Genomic DNA, 25,623 nt, shown 5'->3' with positions numbered 1-25,623 from the left:
GAAGGGCTGCTGCTGGTCAGAGTAGACGATACTGACTGATGGACCAAGGGTCTGATTCAGTATAAGGCAGCTTCATATGTTCATATATATGTTCAAAAAGCCTGTCTACTGTACTGCGTCATTTTGGCTACTCTACTAAAAAGACATTTATGTTGCTTTTAGGTTGTTCTGTGGACCAAAACGGTTGTTTGGAACATCTGTTTATTTCAAGGCTGCTTCCCTTTCCAAACTGTGGGACTGTGAACTATACATTTGGTCGAACCAAGCATAGTGAAACTAGCATTATTAGCATGTGGGTTTGGGAGGGTGCTGAGTATCCTTGGGGGGGGGGCACAGGATTGGTAAAGGGACCCATAGCCTCAGACTGAAGAAAGAGGCAGAGTAAATAGGGCGTTTGACTAGGGACAATTCTGAATGCGCTGGGCAGGGCAGGAGGATGGAATTTCTTGGCCATTTTATATATTAAAAAGCCCAGAGCACGTCTGTCCCCAATGCCCTACGGACAGCCAAGACATACCTTGCTTGTCCCCATTAAATCGTCTCTGTGCTCATCAAAGTCTCCTCTTTTCCTTTTACGGCAGAGAGTTCATTTGTTGCTTCCTGCTTTGTTTCTGGACTCATTTGTTGAAACAGTTTGGACAGCTTGGTAAATCTCATGCTGCTTTGGAAGTTCCTGGCCGCAAAGGCATAGAGGAGGGGATTTATGCAGCTGCTAAGAAACGCTATTGAACCTGCAATGAAGGTTCCCTTGCTCGCAATCTCCTCCAGAGCTTCGGATGCCTCTGCGTCCGAACCTTTCATCACGACTGAAGCGATAAATATTAGGTTAAAGATATGGTAGGGGAGCCAGCAGAGAGCAAAGGACACCACTACGGCAGTGACCAGCCTGGTCGAGCGTAGCTTTGGCGAGCCCGTCATGTTGCTGATTCTTTTGGCGATGCATATGTAGCAGATGGCTATTATGGCAAATGGGACCAGAAAGCCCACAAGCGTCTCCAGCAAGAGACAGGCCAGCATCTGAGAGTTCCCAGCATAGCTGCGAGAGGTACACTGTAGGCCAGACTCTGTTTCCTCCGTTTCTTGAAAGGGAAGGATGGCCGCCCCGAAAGCAATGGAGAGAAGCCAGATGAGAAGCATCACTAAGTGGGTGGACATCTTGTTTGTCCTCCGTTGAACAGCCAAGGGGCGAAAGACTGCCATGAACCTTTCCAAGCTCAGGGCTGTGATCAGGAATATGCTTGCGTACATGTTGCAGTGAACAACAAAGGCTAGGGCCTTGCAAGCGGTGACCCCAAAGAGCCAGGCTTTGGCAAAAGAATAAATCCAGATGGGCAAGGTCACAAGAACCAGGATGTCAGCAATGGCTAGATTAAGGATCAGCACAACGGTCCGAGGCCGTTGCTTCATTTGTCTACAAATGGTCCAGATCACAAAGGTATTCCCAGGAACTCCGACAGCAAACAACAAACTCAGTACAATGCACACCAAAACCCTTACGACAGCCGATGCCAGATGATTCTTGCTTTCTTCAGGCAGACTCATTCTTCTTAAAGCAATTGCCTTTCTTTGGCCTAAGTTTCTAGCTTCTTGCCAGCTCCAATACCGCACACACTGCACACTGATTTGTTTCTGCAGTAGCAAAGAGAGTCCCAGGGCTGACAGATAACACAACCACAAAAATGTAGCTTGTGACCTCAGCATTCATACTAACCTTCGTTTCACATCCTATTTTTTTTTCTGCAGAGTTCAGACTTTCAGGAATTGAAAAACTAGATGCTTTGTTTGCACAATTCTGTGGGTTTTTAAAAGTGATTCACATGTGCCCTAACCCAGTGGTCGGCAAACAGTGGCTCACGAGCCGCATGCGGTTCTTTGGCCCCTTGAGTGTGACTCTGCCACTTGGTTCGGAGCCCCTGCTCTCGCGCCTGCTCGCGCCGGCAGCCGGGCTGCACTTGCTCCCTTTGCGCCGGAGAGAGAGAGCGAGAGCAAGCGGAGGCGAGTTTCCTGTCCGGAGCCGGCGTGCCTGAGAGAGAGCGAGAGAGCAGGCAAGCGGGCGCGCTCTCTCCCCCACCCCGTGGAGAATGGCCGGGGGGAGCTCCAGGGCCCATCCATTGAAATGCGGGCCAGCACGGCTCTCCCCAAAACTGTTCCGTAAGCCGCAGCATGCAGGAACGCTGTGGCACCCTTTAAACCTCCTCTCGCCGCCTGTCAGCTGTTGGGCGGCGAGGGAGGGGGAAGAGGAAGAAGCCAGCCGTGGGCATGCCTGCATGAGGCGCGAAGCGTTCAGCCCTGCTGGGCCCCACGTGTGCTCATGTGGGAGGGGAGAAAGGTGCTGTGTTGGCGCTCTTCCCTGCCGCCCCCCTCGAAGGCCTGGAAGCCGCCTGAGGGGATCGAGGAGGAGAAAAGCGGCGAGGAGCTGCTGCTGGAAAAGCGGCAAGGAGCTGCTCGTTGCCGCTGGCCTCGTCGCCCCCGCTGTCATCCCCTGGGCTGGGCTCGGTGCCACTGCCACTAGCGGGGGCTTTCGAGGGGGGCAGCAGGGGAAAGTACCAACACAACACCTCCCCCCCCCCCACTGTGTATGCATCAGCAGGGCTGAAGGCTTCCTGCCTCGCACGCACGCGGCTGGCTTCTTCCTCTTCTCCCCTCTCGCCCCCAACAGCTGACAGGCGGCGGGGAGGCCAGCAGCAACAAGGCGGGGCCTCCTCCTCCAGGCTCCAGCAGCAGCTCCTCCTCACCATCTTCCTCCTCCTCGTCCCACTCAGGCGGCTCCCAAAAGTCCAGCTCCAGCTGCCACCCCCATCGTCCTCCTCAGGTGCCTCTCCCCTGGCCGTTTTCGCCCGCCACCTCCTCCTCCTCCTCCTCAGGGCTCTCGCGGAGGGCCAGGCGGCCCCTCAACAGCCGCGCGTCCGCCAGAGAAAGGCCTGCCATCCCCCGCCGTCCTCCCCCTCTCCTTTCTCCCCTCTTCTTCCTTCCTTCCTTCCTTCCTTCCTTCCTTCCTTCCTTCCTTCCTTCCTTCCTTCCTTCCTTCCTTCCTTCCTTCCTTCCATCCTTTCTTCCCCAGTTCCTTCCTTCTCTTTCCTTTCCCATTTCCTTCCTCTTTCTTTCTCTCTGTCCCTCCCCCCACTCTTCCTTCCTTCCTTCCTTCCTTCCTTCCTTCCTTCCTTCCTTCCTTCCATCCTTCCTCCCTTCTCAAACCCTGCCCTCCTTAGGCTCCACCCCCAAAATCTCCAGATATTTCCCAACCTGGAGCTGGCAACCCTATATTTCACACAGTGGCCAACTGGTTGGCCTGAAGGGCCAACAAACAGGACACCTGACAAGGGTTTGCCTAAACCAGAACATCAGGAAAGGAATGATAGCACATGAGGAGAGGGGAGATAAAGCAAGCTCAAGGGATACTCCCGATAATCATACCATGATTTGGCTACTACATGGGACCTGGGTAGGTAGTACCTGGAGATCACTCGCTATTACAATTGATCTCTAGATGACAGAGATCTGTTCACCTGAAGAAAAAGGCCATTCTGGAAGGTGGACTCTATGGCATTGTAGCCCACTGAAATCCCTCCCCTCCCCAAACCTCGACCTCCTTAGGCTCCACCCATCATCACCACATATTTCCCAACCCAAAGCTGGCAACCCAAAGAAGAGTTGGATGCTGGGCCACGTTTTCTCCTTTCACACATACATGGATCTTGCATGTGCACACATGCACTGCTTGCACACTGTCCTGTAGGCATACACATGTACTTCCTTTCCTTTTCTTTATCCCAATATCAATATCAAAAGCTTTATTGGCATAAAATAAATAAATACATATTAGGATAAAAGGAGTTTTAAAACTTGAATAAGACTCTTCCTTACAATCATATACGTGGTTTAGAGTAGTTTAAAAATAAGTCCCAGGAAGTTGGAAACTCCTGCAGTAACCTGAGAGTGACTGTGACTTAGGAGAAATCTGACTAGCTCTTTATTGGTGCCACCAAGGCAATCTTTCAGGAGGGGTTCAATTATCTGTTCTCGGAAGGGAGAGCCGTGCTCACAATGTAGCAAATTGTGGGCCACTGTTTCGGCTTGGCCGATGGCACAAGAGCATAGCCTTTTAACATAGGGGACCTTGGCATATCTGCCCCTGGTCCAGGCCGTGGGAAGTATATTAACTTAATAAACTTTAATTAAAGTTTTAAGTCTTAATTAAACTATAGGTACACTGGGGGGGAGATGCTAGGGTTGCCAGGTCTCCAGCCACCACCCAGAGGTTGGCAACCCTAGTAGAGGAAGGGAGGTGGGAGGGATGAAGAAAGGAAGGAAGGAACCGGGGAAGGAAAGAGAATGAAGGAACTGGGGAAGGAAGGAAGGAAGGAAGGAAGGAAGGAAGGAAGGAAGGAAGGAAGGAAGGAAGGAAGAAAGAAAGAAAGAAAGAAAGAAAGAAAGAAAGAAAGAAAGAAAGAAAGAAAGAAAGAAAGAAAGAAAGAAAGAGTGGGGGACGGACAGAGAGAAAGAAAGAGGAAGGAAGGAACTGGGAAAGGAAAGAGAAGGAAGGAACTGGGGAAGAAAGGATGAAAGGAAGGAAGGATGGAAGGAAGAAAGAAAGAGTGGGGGACGGACAGAGAGAAAGAAAGAGGAAGGAAGGAACTGGGAAAGGAAAGAGAAGGAAGGAACTGGGGAAGAAAGGATGAAAGGAAGGAAGGATGGAAGGAAGAAAGAAAGAGTGGGGGATGGACAGAGAGAAAGAAAGAGGAAGAAAGGAACAGGGAAAGGAAAGAGAAGGAAGGAACGGGAAGAAAGGATGAAAGGAAGGAAGGATGGAAGGAAGAAAGAAAGAAAGAAAGAAAGAAATAGTGGGGGGGAGGGACAGAGAGAAAGAAAGAGGAAGGAAGGAACTGGGAAAGGAAAGAGAAGGAAGGAACTGGGGAAGAAAGGAAGGAAGGAAGGAAGGAAGGAAGAAAGAGGGGGGAGAAAGGAGAGGGGGAGGGGGAGGACGGCGGGGGACGCCAGGCCTTTCTCTGGCGGACGTGTGGCTGTTGAGGGGTCGCCTAGCCCTCCGCGAGAGCCCTGAGGAGGAGGAGGAGGCGGGCAAAAACGGCCAGGGGAGAGGTGCCTGAGGAGGAGGACGATGGTGGCAGCAGCCTGGAGCTGGACTTTTGGGAGCCACCTGAGTGGGACGACGAGGAGGAAGGCAGCGAGGAGGAGCTGCTGCTGGAGCCTGGAGGAGGAGGCCCCGCCTCGTTGCTGCTGGCCTCCCCGCCGCCTGTCAGCTGTTGGGGGCGAGAGGGGGGAAGAGGAAGAAGCCAGCCGCGTGCGTGCGAGGCAGGAAGCCTTCAGCCCTGCTGATGCATGCACGGTGGGGGGGGGGAAGGTGTTGTGTTGGCGCTCTTCCCTGCTGCCCCCCTCGAAAGCCCCCGGCAGTGGCAGCGGCACCGAGCCCAGCTCGGGGGATGACAGCGGGAGCGACGAGGCCGGGCCTCCAGGCTCCAGCAGCAGCTCCTCCTCGCCGCCTTCCTCCTCCTCGATCCCTTCAGGCGGCTTCCAGGCCTTCGAAGGGGGCGGCAGGGAACAGCGCCAACACAGCACCTTTCTCCCCTCCCACATGAGCATGCGTGGGGCCCAGCAGGGCTGAACGCTTCGCGCCTCACGCAGGCATGTTCGCAGCTGGCTTCTTCCTCTTCCCCCCTCCCTCGCCGCCCAACAGCTGACAGGCGGCGCGAGGAGGTTTAAAGGGTGCCACAGCATTCCTGCACGCTGCGGCTTACGGAACAGTTTTGGGGAGAGCCTTGCTGGCCCGCATTTCAATGGATGGGCCCTGGAGCTCCCCCCGGCCATTCTCCATGGGGGGGGAGAGAGAGAGAGCACCTGCTCGCCTGCTCTCTCACTCTCTCTTGCTCTCTCTCTCTCTCAGGCGCTCCGGCTCCAGACAGGAAACTCGCCTGTGATCGCTCTCGCTTGCTCTCTCCGGTGCAAAGGGAGCAAGCGCAGCCCGGCTGCCGGTGCGATCAGGCACGAGAGCAGGGGCTCCGAACCAAGTGGCAGAGCCACATTCAAGGGGCCAAAGAGCCGCATGCGGCTCGCGAGCCACGGTTTGCCGACCACTGCCATAGGGTAGCTCTTTATCCGTTAGAAGCTCCTTAATCCATTGAGGCATACAGCACAAAGGTCCAACTATCCTAACCATCCTATTCTTATTCCTGATAGCTTTAGGATCTATTAAAGCATACGTTCCTATCAGGGGCGTGTCATAAATTGGCATGTACTTCCTTACAATCACTCATAGATCTGTACACATGGCTCTCACACATTCAAGCTGCAGTCTTATGCATGCTTGCTGCATAAGGTTGCCAACCTCCAGGTAGTAGATGGAGATCTGCTATTACAACTCATCTTCAGCTGATAATCAGTTCACCTGGAGAAAATGGTGGCTTTGGCAATTGGACTCTATGGCATTGAAGTCCCTCCTCTCTTGTAACCCCACCCTCCTCAGGCTCCACCCCAAAAATCTCCAGGTATTTCCCAACCTGGAGCTGGCAACCCTATTGCTGGAGAGTAAGGCCCACTGAACTCAGTGAGATTATTAGTTCTGAGTAAACAGGCATAGGAATTGCACAGACCACCTTCTTCTCACCCTCACACACTCCTTTTGCACACTTGGATGTAGTAACTTGTCAAAATATGTGACCTTGGACCAGTCACCCTCTCTCAGCGTAGCCTACCTCGCAGGGTTGTTATGAGGACAAAAGGAAGGGAGTAGCATCATGTATGCTTCCCTGAGATCCTTGGAAGCCAAGTGGGATGAAAATGCACTAGATACATAGCTTTGCCAGCCTGGGGGGTGGGTGGGGGTGGGGAGACATCATTGATGCACTGATTTCCCTTCTGGCTTAAACCCAAAAGTCACCAAAGCGCTCTAGAATTTTGCCAGTCTCTCTGGTTTACCACAGAGATCGTTGAAATCCTAGAGAGTCAGCCAGAAGTGAGGATGTGTAGACAATCTCCCCCCCTCCCATTTTCCCCACTCTGTTCATTCAAGCAGTAGCTGGGGCCAGGAGGCACTGGCAGGAGATTGCTTGTCACACCTTGAAAGTCAGCAACCCTAACTGACAACACACCCCATGTAGAGCCCTTCAAACCCTGCACTTTGAGGCTAAATGTTTCTCTTCCAGTATACAAAGGTTCCAAGCTGCTTCGTGCATCTGATAAAGTTATGGTAGTTGACAAACAATTGGTGCTACAATCACTTTGTTGCACTTTAAGAACAGCGCTCTCGCCTTTTTCTTTTCTTTTCTTTTCTGTGCTGACTCCAAATTTTTACTGATGTGAGTTGACAAAATGGCCACATGTCTAGTTGGGTGAGGGTGTGCTGCCCTCTAGAGGCTGTTCTGAAACCTGCACCCAGACTTTTAAAAACAAAATAATGGTTGTATCTGCTTGTGAAAATTCTCCGTTGCCCTTATACACATCTGGGAATCAGCCAAGGTACAATTAACACGACTTGCCGATAACGTTAGGCAACTGTTGACGAAATTATGTTTCTTTTAAAAACAATTTTGGGAGGGAAAAGAAGAAAGAGCAGCACAAAAGGATTCCAATATATTGCTGATAAGGTTGCCAAGTTGCAACCTGGAGCTTCTGCCTTTGTCTTCACATTCCGTGATGTAGTGGATGAGCAGGCAGCCCCGGTTCCTCCTGTGTATCCCTTCTGGTTTCTCCTCTGCTGCTGTGTGGCACTCCTAGAGTCCTGTTCAGTAGAGTAGGCAGGGAGGATCAGAGGAGCATGCCTATTATCTTAGGTGCTGTGGAACACAGGCAGGATGGTGCTGCTGCAGTCGTCTTGTTTGGGGGCTTCCTAGAGGCACCTGGTTGGCCACTAAGTGAACAGACTGCTGGACTTGATGGGCCTTGGTCTGATCCAGCAGGGCTTTTCTTATGTTCCTATGCTTTTCTTATGAGAAATGACGGTTCAATCCAGGGGTCTGCAACCAATGGCTCCAGAGGCAAACTTGGGTCAGTACAGAACCAAACGGGGATCTTTCAAAAAAGAACACAATCTCTTAAAGTTAAGGTGAACTGGAGGGGTTGGTGGCGGGATGCTAGAATAATCTATATGTGAAGGGAATGGCGGGCAAAGATTTTTATGGAACTTTGAGACACTTCACCGAAATGGGAATTATAAGAGGTCAACACTTGTCGCGATGGGTAGCCGTGTTAGTCTGTCTGTAGCAGTAGGAAAGAGCAGGAGTCCACTGTCACCTTAAAGACTAACAAAATTTCTGGGAGGGTATGAGCTTTCGTGAGTCACAGCTTACTCATACCCTACCAGTAGGGTTGCCAACCGCCAGATAGTAGCTGGAGATCTCCTGGTATTACAACTGATCTCCAGCCAATAGAGATCAGTTCCCTCAGAGAAAATGGCCACTTTGGCAATTAGACTCTATGGCATTGAAGTCCCTCCTGTCCCCAAACCCCGCCCTCCTCAGGCTCCACCCCAAAAGCCTCCCACCGGTGGCGAAGAGGGACCTGGCAACCCTACTCTCAGCTGCACTGCGGTTTCCATGTGACTAATTTCCCCACAATTTCCGTGCCCCACCTTCTCCAGTTACCACCCCCAAATAGGATGCCAGACCTGGGGATCCCCTGGAATTACAGCTCATCTCCAGACTATAGAGATCAGTTCCCCTGAAGAAAACGGATGCTTTGGAGGGTGGACTCTGTGGCATTGTACCGTGCGAAGGCCCTTATCCTTCCCAGGCTCCACCCCCAAATCTCCAGGAGTTTCCCAACCTATATCTGGCAAGTGGCAACCCTACCCCCAAATCTCCAGGAATTTCCCAAACCAGAGTTTGGTACCCTGTCCCCATATCCGAGGCTATGGCAAAGCGCTGAAAAGCCAACAAGCCAGAGAGACCCTGTAAAAGCTTGCAGCTGAGATGGGGAAAGTTTCCAGCTGTAGAAGGAGGCCTGTAGGCTGAGAAACTGAGTGCGATTTTGAGCAAGAAAGCAGATAAAACAATTTGCGGTTGCTGGCCGGTAATCAGGAGTTCATTCTTTGTGTGCCTGAACTCCCTGGAGATTTGGGGACCTATTAATCCATCGATCAATATGTACCTGCTGGCTAAGCAAATTGCATGAATGAGTCAGGAGGCATATCAGGGGCTGTTAGGAATTGCCAAATCTGGTTTAAACTGTGTTTGTGCAACCATGTGAAAAAGATCCTGGGTTGAAGAAGAAGAGTTGGTTTTTATATGCCGACTTTCTCTACCACTTAAGGCAGAATCAAACCGGCTTACAATCGCCTTCCCTTCCCCTCCCCAAGTCAGGCCTGTTGAAAGATGAGGGACTGGAGGACAACATTCCAGTCACTCTGTGGGCCCATGAAGTTGGGCAAGTCAAGTGAGTTGACTTGATATAATGTTTGTGTTAAGTCTGTGCAGTAGGAGAGTGGGTCCAGAGGGGTTTTTCCCTGGGGCCCTTTGGTAGCTCTTAGTAGCCCTGTCTTGAGCAGATGTTTCTGGCCCATGTGAAAAAGATTCTATCCCAAGAAGGTAGGGTTGCCAGGTCCCTCTTCACCATTGGGGGTAAGCTTTTGGGGCAGAGCCTGAGGAGGGCGGGGTTTGGGGAGGGGAGAGACTTCAATGCCAGAGAGTCCAGTTGCCAAGGTTGCCAACCTCCAGGTACTGAGAGAGAATTTCTCTCATTATGACATGTGAGCCAGCCACTGAGCGGTCCATGTCCTTATCTGAGGAAAATTAATCATCAAAACAGGAAGATTACCGGATCCCTGTGGCCAACACTCTTGATACAGGTCAAGGGAACTCAGAAACAGCATCATTGTCCAAGATTGCATGCTATATAGCAAGCTGATTTACTGCCTTGAAGTAAACTCCTACAAGGTTTATTCTGTGACCTAAAAGGACTTTCTTTCTTGGACATTCCTACATTTTGTATACCTGCTGTACTTTTTTTTATATATTATTGCACTTTGTATTTGACATAGTTCTTGATACTCTTACAACAACACTCACACTTTTGCATACTACTTGTGACTTTGCCTTCCTGTTGTTTTCTTGTTCATAACCTTTGTAACAACGGGCTAATTTTGTATTGAAACCTCCAGGTACTAGCTGGAGATCTCCTGCTATTACAACTCATCTCCAGGTGACAGAGGTCAGTTCACCTGGAGAAAATGGCCGCTTTGGCAATTGGACTCTATGGCATTGAAGTCCCTCCCCTCCGCAAACCCCACCCTCCTCAGGTCAGAACCAAAAACCTCCTCCTGGTGGTGAAGAGGGACCTGGTGGTGAAGAGGAACACTATCAATTGGCAAAGCAGCCATTTCCTCCAGGTGAACTTGTCTCTATTGGCTGGAGATCAGTAGTAATAGCAGATCTCCAGCTAGTACCTGGAGGTTGGCAACCCTACAAGAAGGGGATGTTTTGGGGGTAGAGCCTGGGGAAGGCAGTGTTTGGGGAAGGGAGGGACCTTACTGGCATGCAATGCCATGGAGTCCACCCTCCCAAGCAGCCATTTTCTCCAGAGGAACTGATCTCTGTCATCTGGGGATCAGTTGTAATGCCGGGAGATCTCCAGGCACACCTGGAGGTTGGCAACCCCAGTCCTGAGGTTTGAAGGGAGCACCATGTTGGTACACTTCCCAGCTAGGTCCCTCAGGTTGATAAAAGGGTAATGGATCGGTTGCTTGGTAAGTTCGCAAGTTGTGCAGGCTGGATTTAATGTAAAGCAATCTGATTTGCAATTACAGCGCTCGAGAAGGATGCGGAAAGGCAGCGGTGTTGGGCAGCCAGGCCTCTGGAGGTCGGAGCCATTTCCAGCAAATCATACTACAGAGGATTCCCCATGGAGAGTGGAAATGAAAACGAAATGAATCTTAAAGCGGCAGACAGAGCAACTCCGATTACTGTGACGGCCTTTGTTCTCCTCTCTCTTTTAGATGGGGCTCCTTTGTTGCTTTTGGCAAGCTGCTGTTTTTAAAAGCAAGACCAAGAATTCTTCTGAACCCGGATCTCTAACATAGCTGCTCCTGGAAACTTCCACGGAAACAAAAGGGCAGAACCACACCCAGCAGGAAACCAGCCAGGCAAAGCACAAGATGCAAACCCAACCTAAAATACTCTTTCAAGGGCCTGGGGGCACTTTTAGAATATTGATGGTTAGATGGCACCATCACAAAACGTAATGATTCCCATTATTGTTGGAATGCCAAATATTTTAATATGATGGCACAGGGATGCCAGCCTCCAGGTGAGAAATGGGGATCCCCCAGAATTACAGCTCATCTCCAGACTACAGAGATCAATTCCCCTGGGATGCTTTGGAGGGTGGACTCTATGGCATTGTACCTAGTTGGAACCTAGTCTTCCAACAGGTTCCTTCCTGAGAAGGAACCTGTTGGAAGACTGTTAAGAAATAACATTGTTGGTATCCTGGGAAGGAACCTTATGAAGGATTCTTGGATATGGATTCTTTAATATGAAATAAGAGACGGGATATATAAGGTTAGTGAAGTGGAACTGATGAAGAACTGAAATGGCCATCTTCCTCTTCACTTTTGAGCCCCTGCTTTGGGACTAATACTTACCTGGAATCCACACCTGAAAGGAGAAAAAAACCTGGAATTGGTACCTGTTGGACTTTTTGTCTGTCTTTAGGATAGTGAATTTGGGAAACCTTGGAATATTGTGACTTTGTGTCTTTAATGCTTAAGAAATAGGACTTTTTGTATGTGTTTGTCATTGTTATTGTTATAATACAGTCTGTTGTTTAGCTATACTTTGTATGATTGATCTGTGTTAGATTTGGAGTAAGTACTTGGAGGTTGGCAACCCTATGGGCTGGTGGGCCATGCAGTTGCTGTGGAACCAGAGTAGACCTAGTTCTCTGCAAGATTCTGGCCTATTTAAGACCTCAAGCAAAACAACGGGAGAGTTGCTGGATCAATAGGGTTGCCAGGTCCCCCTGGCCACCGGTGGGAGCTTCATGGGGGAGAGGCTGGAGGTAGCAATCTGTGCACGCATCCCTTCCAGGTTTACCCCAGAAGTGCCAGCATTACACCAAGACCACTCTAGCATGGTCCTCCAAATACTATATGGTTTCCCATAAGACTTTTTGGGGGAGAGTGCTAGAGCGTCCCCATTGGGATACTGGTGCTTCCGGGGTAAACCCAGAAGTGATGTAATCGCGCCATGCGCACAGATCACTCCCCCCCTTCAGCTGGCCTGCTTCTGCTCTAGGTTTGCCAAGTCCCTCTTTGCAACCAGTGGGAGGTTTTTGGGGAGGAGCCTGAGGAGGGCGGGGTTTGGGGAGGGGAGAGAATTCAGTGCCATAGAGTCCAATTGCCAAAGTGACCATTTTCTCCAGATGAGCTGATCTTTATTGGCTGAAGATCAGTTGTAATAGCAGGAGATCTCCACCTAGTAGCTGGTGGTTGGCAACCCTATTCCTACCGCCAACCAGCTGAAGGTCAGCGGGCAGGCTGTTTAATTGGCGGGTGATTTCCTGCCAGTACCAGGCAAATGGTAACCCTATGGATCAACCTGTTCACAAAATCACAAACCTTGGGTGCTAGATCCAGTTCAGACCCTGACAAGAGATAATTTGCAGGGCACGTCCTGGCTGTCCAGGAGACCAGCATCCTAGGAAGCCTGAGACCAAAGCAACTACCTGTATTTGACAGAGTTCAGCAGAAATTTCCTTGTCAACAGAATATGTTTCCAGTAGAAAATCTTGTGTTCCCTGTACAAAAGGAGAAAAACCACAGAATGCAGCAGGAAATAACACATTCACAGCAGAATTGCACATGTTGAACACATGAAACTGCCTTATACTGAATCAGACCTTTGGTTCCTCAAAGTCAGTATTGTCTACTCAGACCAGCAGTGGCCCTCCAGGGTCTCAGGCAGGAGTCTTTCACATCACCTACTTGCCCAGTCCCTTTAACTGGAGAGGCCTGGGATTGAACCTGGGACCTACTGCATGCAAAGCAGATGCTGTACCACTGAGCCACAGCTCAAGATAGCTAAATTTCCCTTCTGTGTCGTTAACAACAAACTACCACACTCTGCAATGTAGCAGGTAAAAGCTTTTTTGGAGATGGAAATAGGTGACGGAGCCATGACAGGGCCATGAAAGGCCGTGGAAGGAAAACTTCCCCTCCAGAAATGTGCGGCCAAGGTTAACCATGGTTTCCAAGCAGCTGCTCAATTTCGTGGTTAGCTACATTCCCAGGATAATGTCTGCATTTCCCAAACGTGCCTGTTGATTTCTGCCCACGGGAATCTTGGTCTGCAATATCTGCCATTCACCATGCCCCTGGGGGTGGGATGGGATGCTTTGAAGTTCCTTCCAGCTTCAATTATTCTTGTACCAAACAGGCCAGATAGACTAGATAAAAGTTGCAGAACAAGCCAGCGTGCAGACTCCAGAAAGTTTTGTTGGGACAAGATGATATCCAAATGCAAGTTGGGACAACGTCAAGGGGCTAGAACTATCCTAAGCAAGTTTTAGGGCTCCCAGGTAGGGCTGCCTGATTTTCCTTACCAGTTCCCTGTGTTTTAACTGAGGCTTTATCGGCATGATATAGATGTGCCTATGGTCATTTACGCATGGTCGCTTTAACCTCCTTTATTCCCCTGCCTCTTTACACACTGTTTCGTGATTAGCTGTGAGAGAAGCCAATCTTCTGTGCTTCCCCTGTTTGGCTATCTGCATGCTGCCTTGAAGAGGGTTTTGGAAAAGGGTGGGGCGAAGCTCAACCCAAGAAAGTTGTACGCTCGCTTGGTGATTCCAGAATGAGCCAGGATGAACGGTTTAATTTGGGCCAGAAGAGGAATGGGAAAAGCCGGGTTCATTTTGCGTTGAAACAGGGTTGAGCCGGCAAGGAATGAGGTAACGTGCATACAGAAAAATTTGATCCTGGCTGAAACAGGGATTAAAGGAGGGTAAAGCGACCATGCAGAAATGACCTATGTTTCCAAAGGAATGGGGGGAAATAATCCAAAAGGTCCACGCATTCTACATGTTTGGACAGGTAACAGAATAGACTAGATCAGCTATTCTGGCTCAGAATGTTCAAGAACATCAGGGTGAGTTTGCTGTAGTAGAGCCCTTGCCTGGGATGAGGGAGACCTGGGTTCAAATCCTTGGTGTGACCTTGGTCCTCTTTGCCTCACCTACTTTTCCATGATTGTTGCGAGGACAAAATGGCTGTGGGGTAGGGTTGCCGGTTCCGGGTTGGGAAAAGCTGGAGATTTTGAGGGTGAAGCCTGAGGAGGTGGGGTTTGGGGAGGGGAGAGACTTCAATGGGGTATAATGCCATACAGTGTACCTTCCAAAGTGGGCATCTTCTCCAGGGAAACTGATCTCTGTAACCTGGATATCAGTTGTAATATCAGGAGATCTTAGGGTTGCCAGGTCCCCCCTTGGCTCCGGTGGGAAGTTTGCAGAGGCAGGGATCACATGAGCTCGACAGCGCCAAAGCATCACTTCCTGTTTACACCTGGAAGCACCACATCGCAACGGGCTGTCTACCTCACCCTCCCCTGGCAGAACCAGGGTCAGGGCGGCTAACACCATAGATATACAATACACAATAAGTACAAAATTTAAAATACAATTAATGCTGAAAATTAATATATTTCTCCTATGGATGGCACCATAACCCTTATTTTACCATAGGGAGAGATGGTTCTGTAGGCGGCCATAACCCAACCGTCTAGATTTATATCACGCTTCCAGGGTAAGGCATGCAATTACCACAGAAGCCTGGTAGGGGAAATGGATAAGTAATTAGTGAGGACTTTATCCCTCGGCTAACGCGAGAGCAGGTTACTAAACAGCTAGCGTGTAAGTAAATAATTTATACAATGCTTTTTATGTGCACTCTTTATAATGAAATTATGTATTTCAAGTTTGCTTAAGGTTTACAATCATGTTGATGTATACAGAAACAAAACAGTATACATCCAATATTAGGCAAAATTCCATGTAATTTATGCCGCAATGCCTATGGTTTTGACATATATATGAATATTTGTGTTGTAATATTCTAATATTGTAATGCATATCTTAGTGGTCCCTGAGGAAGGCCTTAAAGGTCGAAACTGGGTGATAACCGGACCCCTGTACTGCACCCCATCAAATAAAAGGGAACATCGGTACCATCTCCGAAGCTGAGAGCGTTACCATATGCGGGATTTCAACACGTGAATAAGGACCGCCCTTGAACGAGTAGCTACCGTGAATATTAACGGTCTACTGTAATTTTTGTTCTGTAATTTTGTTTGTACTTACAACGCATACTTTATGGAATTTATGATGAATATAGAATATCAAAGAAATTCAGAATCCGTCATAAAATCATCATAAGAACGTATTTTTGGCTAATTAACTGCTGGTTTTGGTTTGCAACCTCCAGGTAATAGCAGAAGATCTCCTGCTATTACAACTGATCTCCAGCCAATAGAGATCAGTTCACCTGGAGAAAATGGCCGCTTTGGCAATTGGACTCTATGGCATTTAAGTCCCTCCCCTCCCAAACCCCGCCCTCCTCAGGCTCCGCCCCAAAAATCGCCCACCAATAGCAAAGAGGGACCTAGCAACCCTATTCCAGGGGGAGGAGATGGGTATACAAGGGGAAAACCACAGGGGGAAAGAGAGATAAGGAATGAGAGGTAAGATAAGGGATGTAGAGGAGGAAAGAAAACAGGGTGGGGAAAGGAAAGAGAAAGGAAAAGGAAATAGGATGGGGAAAGGAAAAAAGGAAGGGGGACGGGCAGGGAAAGGAAAGGAAAGCCAGTTTAAAGATGTAATACCGTCGCTGCCTTCAACCATAAGCCTGGTGGGACATCTCTGCCTTGCAAGCCCTGCGGAACTGGGCCAAGTCCTGCAGGGCAAGAGTCTCATTAGACAGAGTTCCACCTGGCTGGAGCTAGGGCCAAAAATGCCCTGGCTCTGGTTGAGGACAGCCGGACTTCCTTAGGGTCAGGGATCACTAATAAATTATATCCTGCTGATCTTAATGCTCTTTGAGGGGTATAAAGGGAGAGGCGATCCCAAAGATACAGCAGTCCGATATCGTTCAGGGCTTTGAAAGTTAATAGCAAAACCTTGACTCTGATCCGGAATTCAATCTGGAGCCAGTGCAGCTGGAGAAGCACCGGTTGGATAGGGCCTTCCAGCATGGTGTAGTGGTTAAGAGCAGTGGTTTGGAGCTGTGGAGTCTGATCTGGAGAACCGGGTTTGATTCCCCACTCCTCCACATGAGCGGCGGAGGCTAATCTGGTGAACTGGGTTGGTTTCCCCACTCCTAAACATGAAGCCAGCTGGGTGACCTTGGGCAAGTCACACTCTCTCAGCCTCACCCACCTCACAGGGTGTCTGTTGTGGGGAGAGAAGGAGATTGTAAGCCGGTTTGAGTCTGCCTTAAGTGGTAGAGAAAGTCGGCATATAAAAACCAACTCTTCCTCTTCTTCTTCTTCTTACGAGTGGTAGTTAGGAGAGGTAGACTCTAATCTAATCTGGAGAACCACGTTTGATTCCCTTCAAGAGCCGCCGTCTGTCCCTGGCCTTGAAGAAATGAGCAAGCTCCTTGGAGAAAGGACAGGTAGATGTAACAAAAAAGGAGGGAGATCCACCCTATTTCCTGTAGAATTGTTGCTGATTACACCAACAGTCAGCCAGAAGATTATCTCTCCTGAGGCCCTGTGGGAAATGTAGTCCTCAGGGAGCCTAGCTTTCTGAATCAGCAGATTAGAGGTTATTTCAATGCTGCTGCACCTTAAACTGCTGTTACAAGCACAAGAACAAGTTGCACTGGTTTCCTTCTAGCTGACGGGCAACCCTACACCCATCTATCAAATGGGATCACACATAAAAAGGTTTTCTTTGAACTAGATTCTGGGGTTGCACTCTTTACTCGCCAGCTATGCTCCTGTGCCTTGAGACAGACCCACGGAAATTTCGGATGAGATGCTTATCTTAGCATGGAGGTATAGAGAAGTCTCACCTGCCGAATTGCTGTAGGTTGGGTTGTTGATAAGGGCACAGTGTGGGAAAGGGTGCCAAAGGGCCCCAGACAAACAAAACAAACAAATGCAGCCTGGGTCTTTTCCTGTCCCTTTCAACAGAGGTTGGCTACTGTAATGATCTCTACATGGGTCTGCCCTTGAAGATGACTTAGAAACTGCACATCAAAAGAGCCTATTGCTCCTGTTTTATGATGGTTTCATTGGTTCCCCATGAGTTTACAGATAAAAATCAATTGTGCACTTACCTTTACAGCAGTTCATGCCTTGGGGTCCACGTACTTGAAGGACCACTTTTTCTAGTATAAACCCGTGCAGTGGTTTTGCTCCTCACAACAAGGTCTTTTGTGGTCCTTTTCTCCGCTAGAATACAATCTGTTATTGATAAGCCTGTATTATTGTATCAATTCCCAATGACAATAACACAGTAGGAGGTTGATAGTTCAAAGCAGTTTGTTTATTAGGCCCAATATACACACCGGGTGAAAATTGGCCAAATGCGCAGGATAATTCACACAAACATCAAAGGAGTGCAAGCATGGATATAATCTTTGGTAATGGGAGGTACAAAAGACGAAATACATGGCGTCAATACATAGAACCAATAATAGATATTTAAGGATTTGAATACCCTATTAAAGATTCGGAAGCGTTACATAGAAATGGTGATCTCATTCTCACTAATGAGCAGTGAAGACCCATATTCCCAGGTGCTTCTCTATTTGATCCTAAATTACTGCAGTTCTTCTTATCTTGGACCCTGGCAGCTGCCAAGGCTAACTAAGAGGGTTCCTAGCTGGTTCTTATCTCTGGAAAACCAGCTAATGCAAGCATACTAAGGCCATCTATGGATTCTTTAATTAGCTTCTAACTAAGGAGCAACAGTGGGCCTCTTATACTTGAGGCCTGTAACATATGCAAGTGCTTGGTGCAACTATACAAGCCACCTCTAATATGCTGAGTGTGGCATGTTCATGAGTGCAGATATACTTTATTGAGTACAAAGAATATATTTCAAATCAAAGAATACATTTCCAATACATTTCCCATAGCATATAATGATTTCAGGCATTACATTATGGCCCGGGCTCTGTTTTTTTCAGCTGCTGCCCCACCGCTATAAGATGCTCTCCAGGAATTCACTCAGATGATCACATGAAGCTGCCTTATACTGAGTCAGACCATTGGTCTGTCAAGGTCAGCAGCTTTACAGGGTTTCAGGTTGAGCTCTTCACATTACCTCCTACTCAATCACATGAATTATACTGAATCAGACCCTTGGTCCATCAAAGTCAGTATTTTCTACTCAGACTGGCAGCGGCTCTCCAGCAGAGGTCTTTCACATCACCTACTTGCCTAGTCCCTTTAACTGGAGATGCTGGGGATTGAACCTGGGACCTTCTCCATACCAAGCAGATGCTCTACCACTGACCCACAGCCCCTCCCCATTTCCTTTTAACTGGAAGTGCTGGGGATTGAACCGGGGACATTCTCCAAGCAACGGGGATGCCCTACAACTGAGCTTGGAAGCCACTATTTGTCCACTGAGGAAACGTACATGTACCGATGGCTATCCATAAGTTTTTCCAGTGGAGAAAATAGTGGCTCCTTGGGATTGCTTCAGGTTGGGAAAGCAGTGTGTGTGTGTGTGTGGGGGGGGAGGCTGGGCCTACACTTAATTGGGAATTAAACTTCCATCTGAGAATTTCAGCTGCATGTGTGACCCAAACTCCCTGTGGTGTCTGTCTGCAGGTTCACCATGAGGAGTTTGTAACATGTGAATTGGCCCCACCTAGCACTATTTGGCTGGGGATCCACAATAGTGTAGGGGCTGTGGCTCAGGTGTAGAGCATCTGCTTGGCATGCAGAAGGTTCCAGGTTTAATCTCCAGTGTCTCCAGTTAAAAGGACCAGGTAGGAGGTGATGCGAAATATCTCTGTCTGAGACCCACTGCCAGTCTGAGAAGACAATACTGACTTTGATAGATGAAGTGTCTGACTCAGTATTTGGCAGCTTACTTCTTAAAAGGGAAGTAATAGAACCCTCACAGGGTAGTAGCTATGTTAGTCTCTAAGGCACTACAAGGCTCTTACTGCAGTGATATTATTATTAATATTATTAGTATTATTATTTTTAAGGTCACTGTATTCCAATGAGTTGGGCTCAGAGCGGCTTACAACATTATTATACAATGAAAACCCAATACAATCTATAATTTAAGCTAAAACATCAATTAACATTGATAGCACCTATCATTTTATATCATTCCAGTACTAGAAGAAGAAGCGGGGGAAGGAAGAGAAGAGAGGCCAGCAGGATAGAAGCCATTGTTGTCCTCAACCATATGCCCGGTGGAACAATGTTTTTCAGGCCTTGCTAGGGTTCACAGGTCCCTCTTCGCCACCAGCGGGAGGTTTTTTTGGGGGGAGCCTGAGGAGGGCGGGGTTTGGGGAGGGGAGGGACTTCAATGCCATAGAGTCCGATTGCCAAAGTGGCCATTTTCTCCAGGTGAACTGATCTCTATCGGCTAGAGATCAGTTGTAATAACAAGAGATCGCCAGCTATTTCCTGGAGGTTGGCAACCCTAAATTTAGACAAGTCTTGGTCCAGCTCCAAAAACTTGGTCACTGAACCCCAAAGACGTCTATGCTGATTATGCTGAAGAACTTTGAATCTGCCCTACTTCATACAGGCCTAGCAGTGATACACAAGAAGAATTTTGCTGATGTGGAAGCAGTTTTCTCACTTGCTTGAAGAAGCTCAGAGATGCAGGAAAGGCTGTGGGGAAACTATTATTCAACAGTTTGCCTGGTGGGAAGAAGGCGGGGGCATATAATTGACGGGATGTGCAATATAGTTGAAGTACTGCCAGAGCCCCAGAGCTGATTGTATAATGAACCAGATGGCCGTACTTGTCCCTGCATGCAGGGAGAAGGATGGGGATGGACCACTCCAAAGGTTCCTTGGGTATGAACTAGGGCTGCCAACTGCCAGGTACTAGCTGGAGATCTCCCGCTATTACAACTGATCTCCAGCCAATAGAGATCGGTTCAGCTGGAGAAAAATGGCCGCTTTGGCAATTGGACTCTACGGCATTGAAGTCCCTCCCCTCCCTAAACACCGCCCTCCTCAGGCTCTGCCCCCAAAATTTCCCACTGGTGGCAAAGAGGGACCTGGCAACCCTAATGAGAGTGTAATGGACAAGGAAAGGAGGGTTAGGAAGATAAGAGTCATGTTGACCCTGCCTCCAAGAAAATAATTGGATAAGAGGAGAAGTTTGTCATTTTTACTAAAAATGAGTGGGGCTGCTTCTGATCCATAGAAAAGCTATAAGAAGGGCAAAGCAGAGCACATTGGGAGGGACACTCTCTTTAACTGCTTGTTGGGAAAGGCTGTCTGGTCTTTAATAAGTCTCTCACGCTTTCACAACAGCAGCTTCTCCTTGTTTATTTTCATTCTGGGCTGTTCTTTAACTCCGCTTTTGCATCTGCGCTTCCTCTCCCCCCCCCCCCCGCCCCGCCCGTGTGGTTTCTCCCCAGTTTGAACCTAGTCGCTGTGAATTGCTGTGAATTTAGAATGATTTAGAGATCCCAGGGCGACTTCATGTGGAATGTGTGCGGTTTAAATTCTGAAGGTTTAAAAACATTCAGAGCGTTGTTTGTAAAAATTCAGAGCGTTAAAAAAACCTGAGCATCTTATAAACAATTCAGAGCCTGTTTTTTTTTTTTTTTTTTAATTGTGAGTGTTTTGGCTTTAAAGTCAGAGTGTTTTCAAAATCTTGTTACGTAATTGGACTGTTTTGTTTGTTAGTTGCCCTGAGTCTGAGAAGATTATGGCCTTTTATGCAGGGAAGTTTCCCAGTTTCCCCGCAGTCACCCCCAGCAACTGCTTCGGGGCTTCCTGGTGATTATGCATGCCTTTTCCACAAGTCAGAGGTTGCCTAGCTCTCCCCGTGCGTTTTGCTTGTGTTTTTCAGATGCTGTTTTAGCCAGAATCTGGACAATGTGGGCAAAATGCGCGGGGAGAGCGAGGCAACCTCTGATGGTAGGATAAGGCATGCACCAACAAACATGATGGCTTTTCTAACATGTGAACTGGCTATAGGGTTAAACAGATGGGCTGGAGGTGATCAGGAGAGCAAAATAGTGCGTCTCTAGTTTCTATGTAACCTTTTCTCCCAGTGGTTTCATTTCTCTCTGATCTCTTACTGTGCTATCATAAGCCACTTTTTAAATTCATTGTTGAGTCTCTGTATGTTCCTTGCTGGTCCATGCTGAATGCTCATCCACCGGGACAAATTTACACATGCTTCTTTGGTTTCCCTGGTGATCTACCCTGGCCAAAGAGGCCTGGCCGGTTGAAATGGTTTCAAAAGGTACAAATGAATTATTGAAACCTACAAAATCCCTCAATGGAGATAATGGGTGTGTGTGTATGTGTGTGTGTGTGTGTGTGTGTGTGTGTGCGCATCCTAAAGCTATGATGGCTCCATCTAGATTCTAAAACTCCACTGATCTAGTATTTCAGAGAAAGGAGAAAAACATATCCAGTTTTACCCTAGGGTTGTCTGTTCCAGGTTGGAAAATAACTTGAGATTTTTGGGGTGAAGCCTGAGGAGGGTGGGGTTTGGGGAGGGGAGGGACTTCAATAACATAGAGTCCAATTGCCAAAGTGGCCATTTTCTCCCGGTGAGCTGATCTCTATCAGCTGGTGATCAGTGGTAGTAGCAGGAGATCTCCAACTAGTATCTGGAGGTTGGCAACCCTGTTTTTCCCAGTCTTCCCCTTGGAATGAAATTTTGCAAGTCTGCAGCCAAATGAAGTTTTGCAAGAAGAAGGAATGAAAATATTGTGATATGTGTGTGTGTGTTAAGTGCCTTCAAGTTGCTTCTGAGTACCAGCCATTTTCTGCAGGGGAATTTATCTGTGTACTCTGGAGATTGCTCACCTGGCAACCCTAACGTTAATAGATGCTTAATGGGATGTTACTTACCAGGTAATGTTATTGACCTCCATGGCTTTAAAAGTTTCAGCTGCCCATTTACACATGTTCAGCTTCTGTTAAACAGACTGTATATTTTTTTCCTGGCCATTTGGCAACGCTTCCTTGACTTCCTTCCCCATACATTGTTGTAGGCTTTTTTGCTCCTAGTTCAACTCCAGATTTACTGGAAGTGAACCAGACTGGGAAGAAAAGTGGTTTATGTGAGAGACCATGGCAAGGAAAGCCAGGAAGGAACAGTCTTTTACTTCCTTTGACAGTATACACTTTTTTGGGGGGGGGGGGGTAAAGACTAGACCCTGCTTTATATGTGGCTTGTATCTGGTTATTTAGGTATTTATACTCTACTTTTCTTCCTTATGGGAACCCAAAGCAGCTTATGACATTATTCTTTGTTTTCCCCCCTCAAAACAACAGAAGCCTAAACAGCTTATGACATAATTCTTTGTTTTTTTCCCCCCTCAGAACAACAATCTTGTAGGGTTAGTTAGGCTGAAACACAGTGACTGACTCATGGTCACCAGCAACCTTCCTTGTCAGAGTGGAGATTCCCACCTGGGTCTCCCAGATCCTAGCCAAACTCTCTAACCCCTACACCACATGAACCAATAAAGATGGCTGCCTTGTCATCTAGTTTAAACCTCCCTGGAAGATACAATAAAGTTCGGGATTCAGATTATTTTATACGAGGAACATGAAAGCTGACAGTATAGAATGATTACAAATCTGGACCCAAGAAAATAGAGAGAGGAATCTATGTCTTGCTCTGGAAATATTTCGCAAGGAAATGTTTCATGAATTCCTCCCCTGGCATTCCCTCTGCCTCCACTATACCACATTCCTAGATATTCATTGTTCCAAAGGAATCTGGGCAAGATACATAGTCTTCCCATGCAGGTTATTTAGTACCAGTGCCCCACAGTACCTTGGCTTGGCTACCCTGTCATCTGTGACGCCTCAAAGAGATCATGGGAACATACAGAACATGAGAACTGAACATACCCCCACTAGGAAAAATACACTTCCTTAATGCGTGAACAAGAAGATGTTAGTTCTGACATTTGTTTGTCAAAATACTTCTGCACGTTGCAAAAAACGGCTTGATGACTTAGCAATGAGCAGACTGCCCCCCCCCATGATGTTGCATGCAAATTGCGAAATTGCTCATCCCAAGAGGCATGGCCCAGGCTAGCCCGATCTTGTCAGATCTCAGAAGCCAAGTAGGGTGTGGCCCTGGTTAGCACTTGGATGGGAGATGGGAGACCTCCAAGGTTGCTGCGCAGAGGCAGGCAATTGCAAACCACCTCTGTTCAACTCGTCTTGAAAACCCTAGGGGTCAACCATAAGTTGCCGGTGACTTGATGGCACTTTCCACCAATAATAAACAAAGCAGTGTCTCTAAGTTAAAGCAAACATTGTTTCTAACACACAACAGATCTTGTATTTTGAAGGAAATTTCCAGCCTCCTGTAAATAAAACTACAAACCTTTGGGGTAGGGTTGAAGCTAAGTCACAAAGCCATGGTCTTCTGGAATTGGATGTATATCCTTTTACCCCAAATTCATAATTACATGTGCTGTTAAAGTCTTACATGTTTTAGTGGCTATTTCTATTTTATAAGGTGTCAGATGGCAATTTAACAAGTTGCAAAAGGCGCAGGCTTGTCAGGACAAAGTAAAACTGCGTGCGTACAGTTGAAAAGTTTTTAAATGTTCCCTTTCAGGCTGCTTATTATTGCTAATGTTGAAATGCAGCATGGGAAAGGGTCGCATTAAGTCATGAAATGATATGCATGTCCTTCTTACATCTTTCCCCATAATAACATGGTTGACTGATTATTTATTTATTTCAGTCCCACACCCTCTGAGAGCCAGCCTAGGGCAGAGGACTAATCCCCCACTCTGCCGTGGAGGCTTGCTGGGTGACCAGTCATACAACCCAACCTACCTCACAGAGCTGTCACTGTGAAGATCAAAATGGAGAAGGGGAAAGCACTGTTATAAGCCACTTTGGGTCCCTATTAGGGAAAAAAGTAGAATATAAGCATTTAACAAAGAAACAAACTTACAAGGCAGAAAACGAAAAGAATAAAAACACATTGTTATAAAAACAGCAGTACTGTTGTTCTTGCTATTGCTCAGTGGAAGAGGTCTTGACTTCTCCCCTACCCTTCTGAGTTTAGGGTTGCCAGGTACCTCTTCACCACTGGTGGGAGGTTTTTGGTGCGGAGCCTGAAGAGGGCAAGGCTTCGGGAGGGACTTCAATGCCATAGTCCAATTGCCAAAACAGCCATTTTCTCCAGGTGTACTGATCTCTATCAGCTGGAGATCAGTTGTAATAGCAGGAGATCTCCAGCTAGTACCTGGAGGTTGGCTGTACCCCCAAATCTCCAGAAATTTCCCAGTGGGAGTTGGCAACTCTAGTTGATTTGTCACTGTGCTACCATTTAATCTCTGACTCTAACACCAGTTGTGCAATTCTAGCTAAAGTTGGGTCATGAGAACTAGAAGATTTGTCAGCAAGAAACTTGTTGGTTGATTAACAGCAATTGGTGACCTGTTAATAAGCATCACAATTGGTTGCATTTTATCTGTTAGTAGTTAAATGCAAAGCCACACAGCAAACTAGAAGAGTAGGTTTTTATACCCCACTTTTTTCTACCTTTAAGGAGTCTCAAAGCTGCTTAAAATCACCTTCCCCTCCCCACAACAGACACCTTGTGAGGTAGGTGGGGCTGAGAAAGTTTGGAGAGAATTGTGACTAGCCCAAGGTCACCTAGCAGGCTTCATGCGTAGAGTTGCCAGGTTCTTGCCAGGTTCAGGTTGGGAAATACCTGGAGATATTGGGGACAGAGTCTGAGGAGGGCGTGGTTTGGAGAGGAGAGGGACTTCAATGCCATAGAGTCCAATTGCCAAAGCGGCCATTTTCTCCAGGTGAACTGATTTCTGTCGGCTGGAGATCAGTTGTAATAGTGGGAGATCTCCAGCCACCACCTGGAGGTTGGAAACCCTATTCATGTGTAGGAATGGAGAAACAAACCTGGTACACCGCCACCACTAAAAAACAATTACAACAAACAAATGATATACTCTGGGAATTACAAAATTTAGAACAACAACTTATTTTGGAAACCAGAGGAAGCATATTGTGTTAAAGATCAAAGCTGCTAAACATCAATTAAATTTGGTGGTCATGGAGGAAATGAATAAAAATATGAAATATGCAAAAACAGAGATATTTTGAACATGCAAATCGCCCGGGCAAATTTTTAGCTAGTCAATTAAGAGACTCCGTGCAGAAGAAGATAATCAGTAAAATACAGACTACAAAAGGACCGGTATTTACTACAACAGATATTTTGAAAGAATTTCAATCATTTTACACCAGATTATATCAAAAGGATTTTATTTCGGGGGGAAAAATGGACAAATACTTGAGCAGTGTAAAGGTCAGCAAGCTATCCTCTGAACAGCAGGGAATTATGGATGCTCCAATTAGAACAATAGAAATAGAAGATGCAATGGCTAAACAGAAGACAGATAAAACACCAGGCCCAGATGGAATTACAGCTTTGCTCTATAAACTATTC

The 25,623-nt window shown here is 47.5% G+C and overlaps 1 protein-coding gene across 1 annotated transcript; it reads right to left on the bottom strand.

Annotated features, from left to right (window-relative positions):
• Nucleotides 1–531: 531 nt before the first annotated feature.
• On the bottom strand, nt 532–1,542 carry LOC130488700 (leukotriene B4 receptor 1-like). The gene has a single exon (XM_056862339.1). The coding sequence runs from the start codon at nt 1,540–1,542 to the stop codon at nt 532–534; it is 1,011 nt and encodes a 336-aa protein (XP_056718317.1).
• Between the last annotated feature and the right edge of the window lie 24,081 nt (nt 1,543–25,623).

The sequence above is a fragment of the Euleptes europaea genome, chromosome 17 (genome assembly GCF_029931775.1).
Source record: "Euleptes europaea isolate rEulEur1 chromosome 17, rEulEur1.hap1, whole genome shotgun sequence".
In the NCBI taxonomy this organism is placed as follows: Eukaryota; Metazoa; Chordata; class Lepidosauria; order Squamata; family Sphaerodactylidae; genus Euleptes; species Euleptes europaea.
This window is presented reverse-complemented; position numbering and strand designations above follow the sequence as displayed.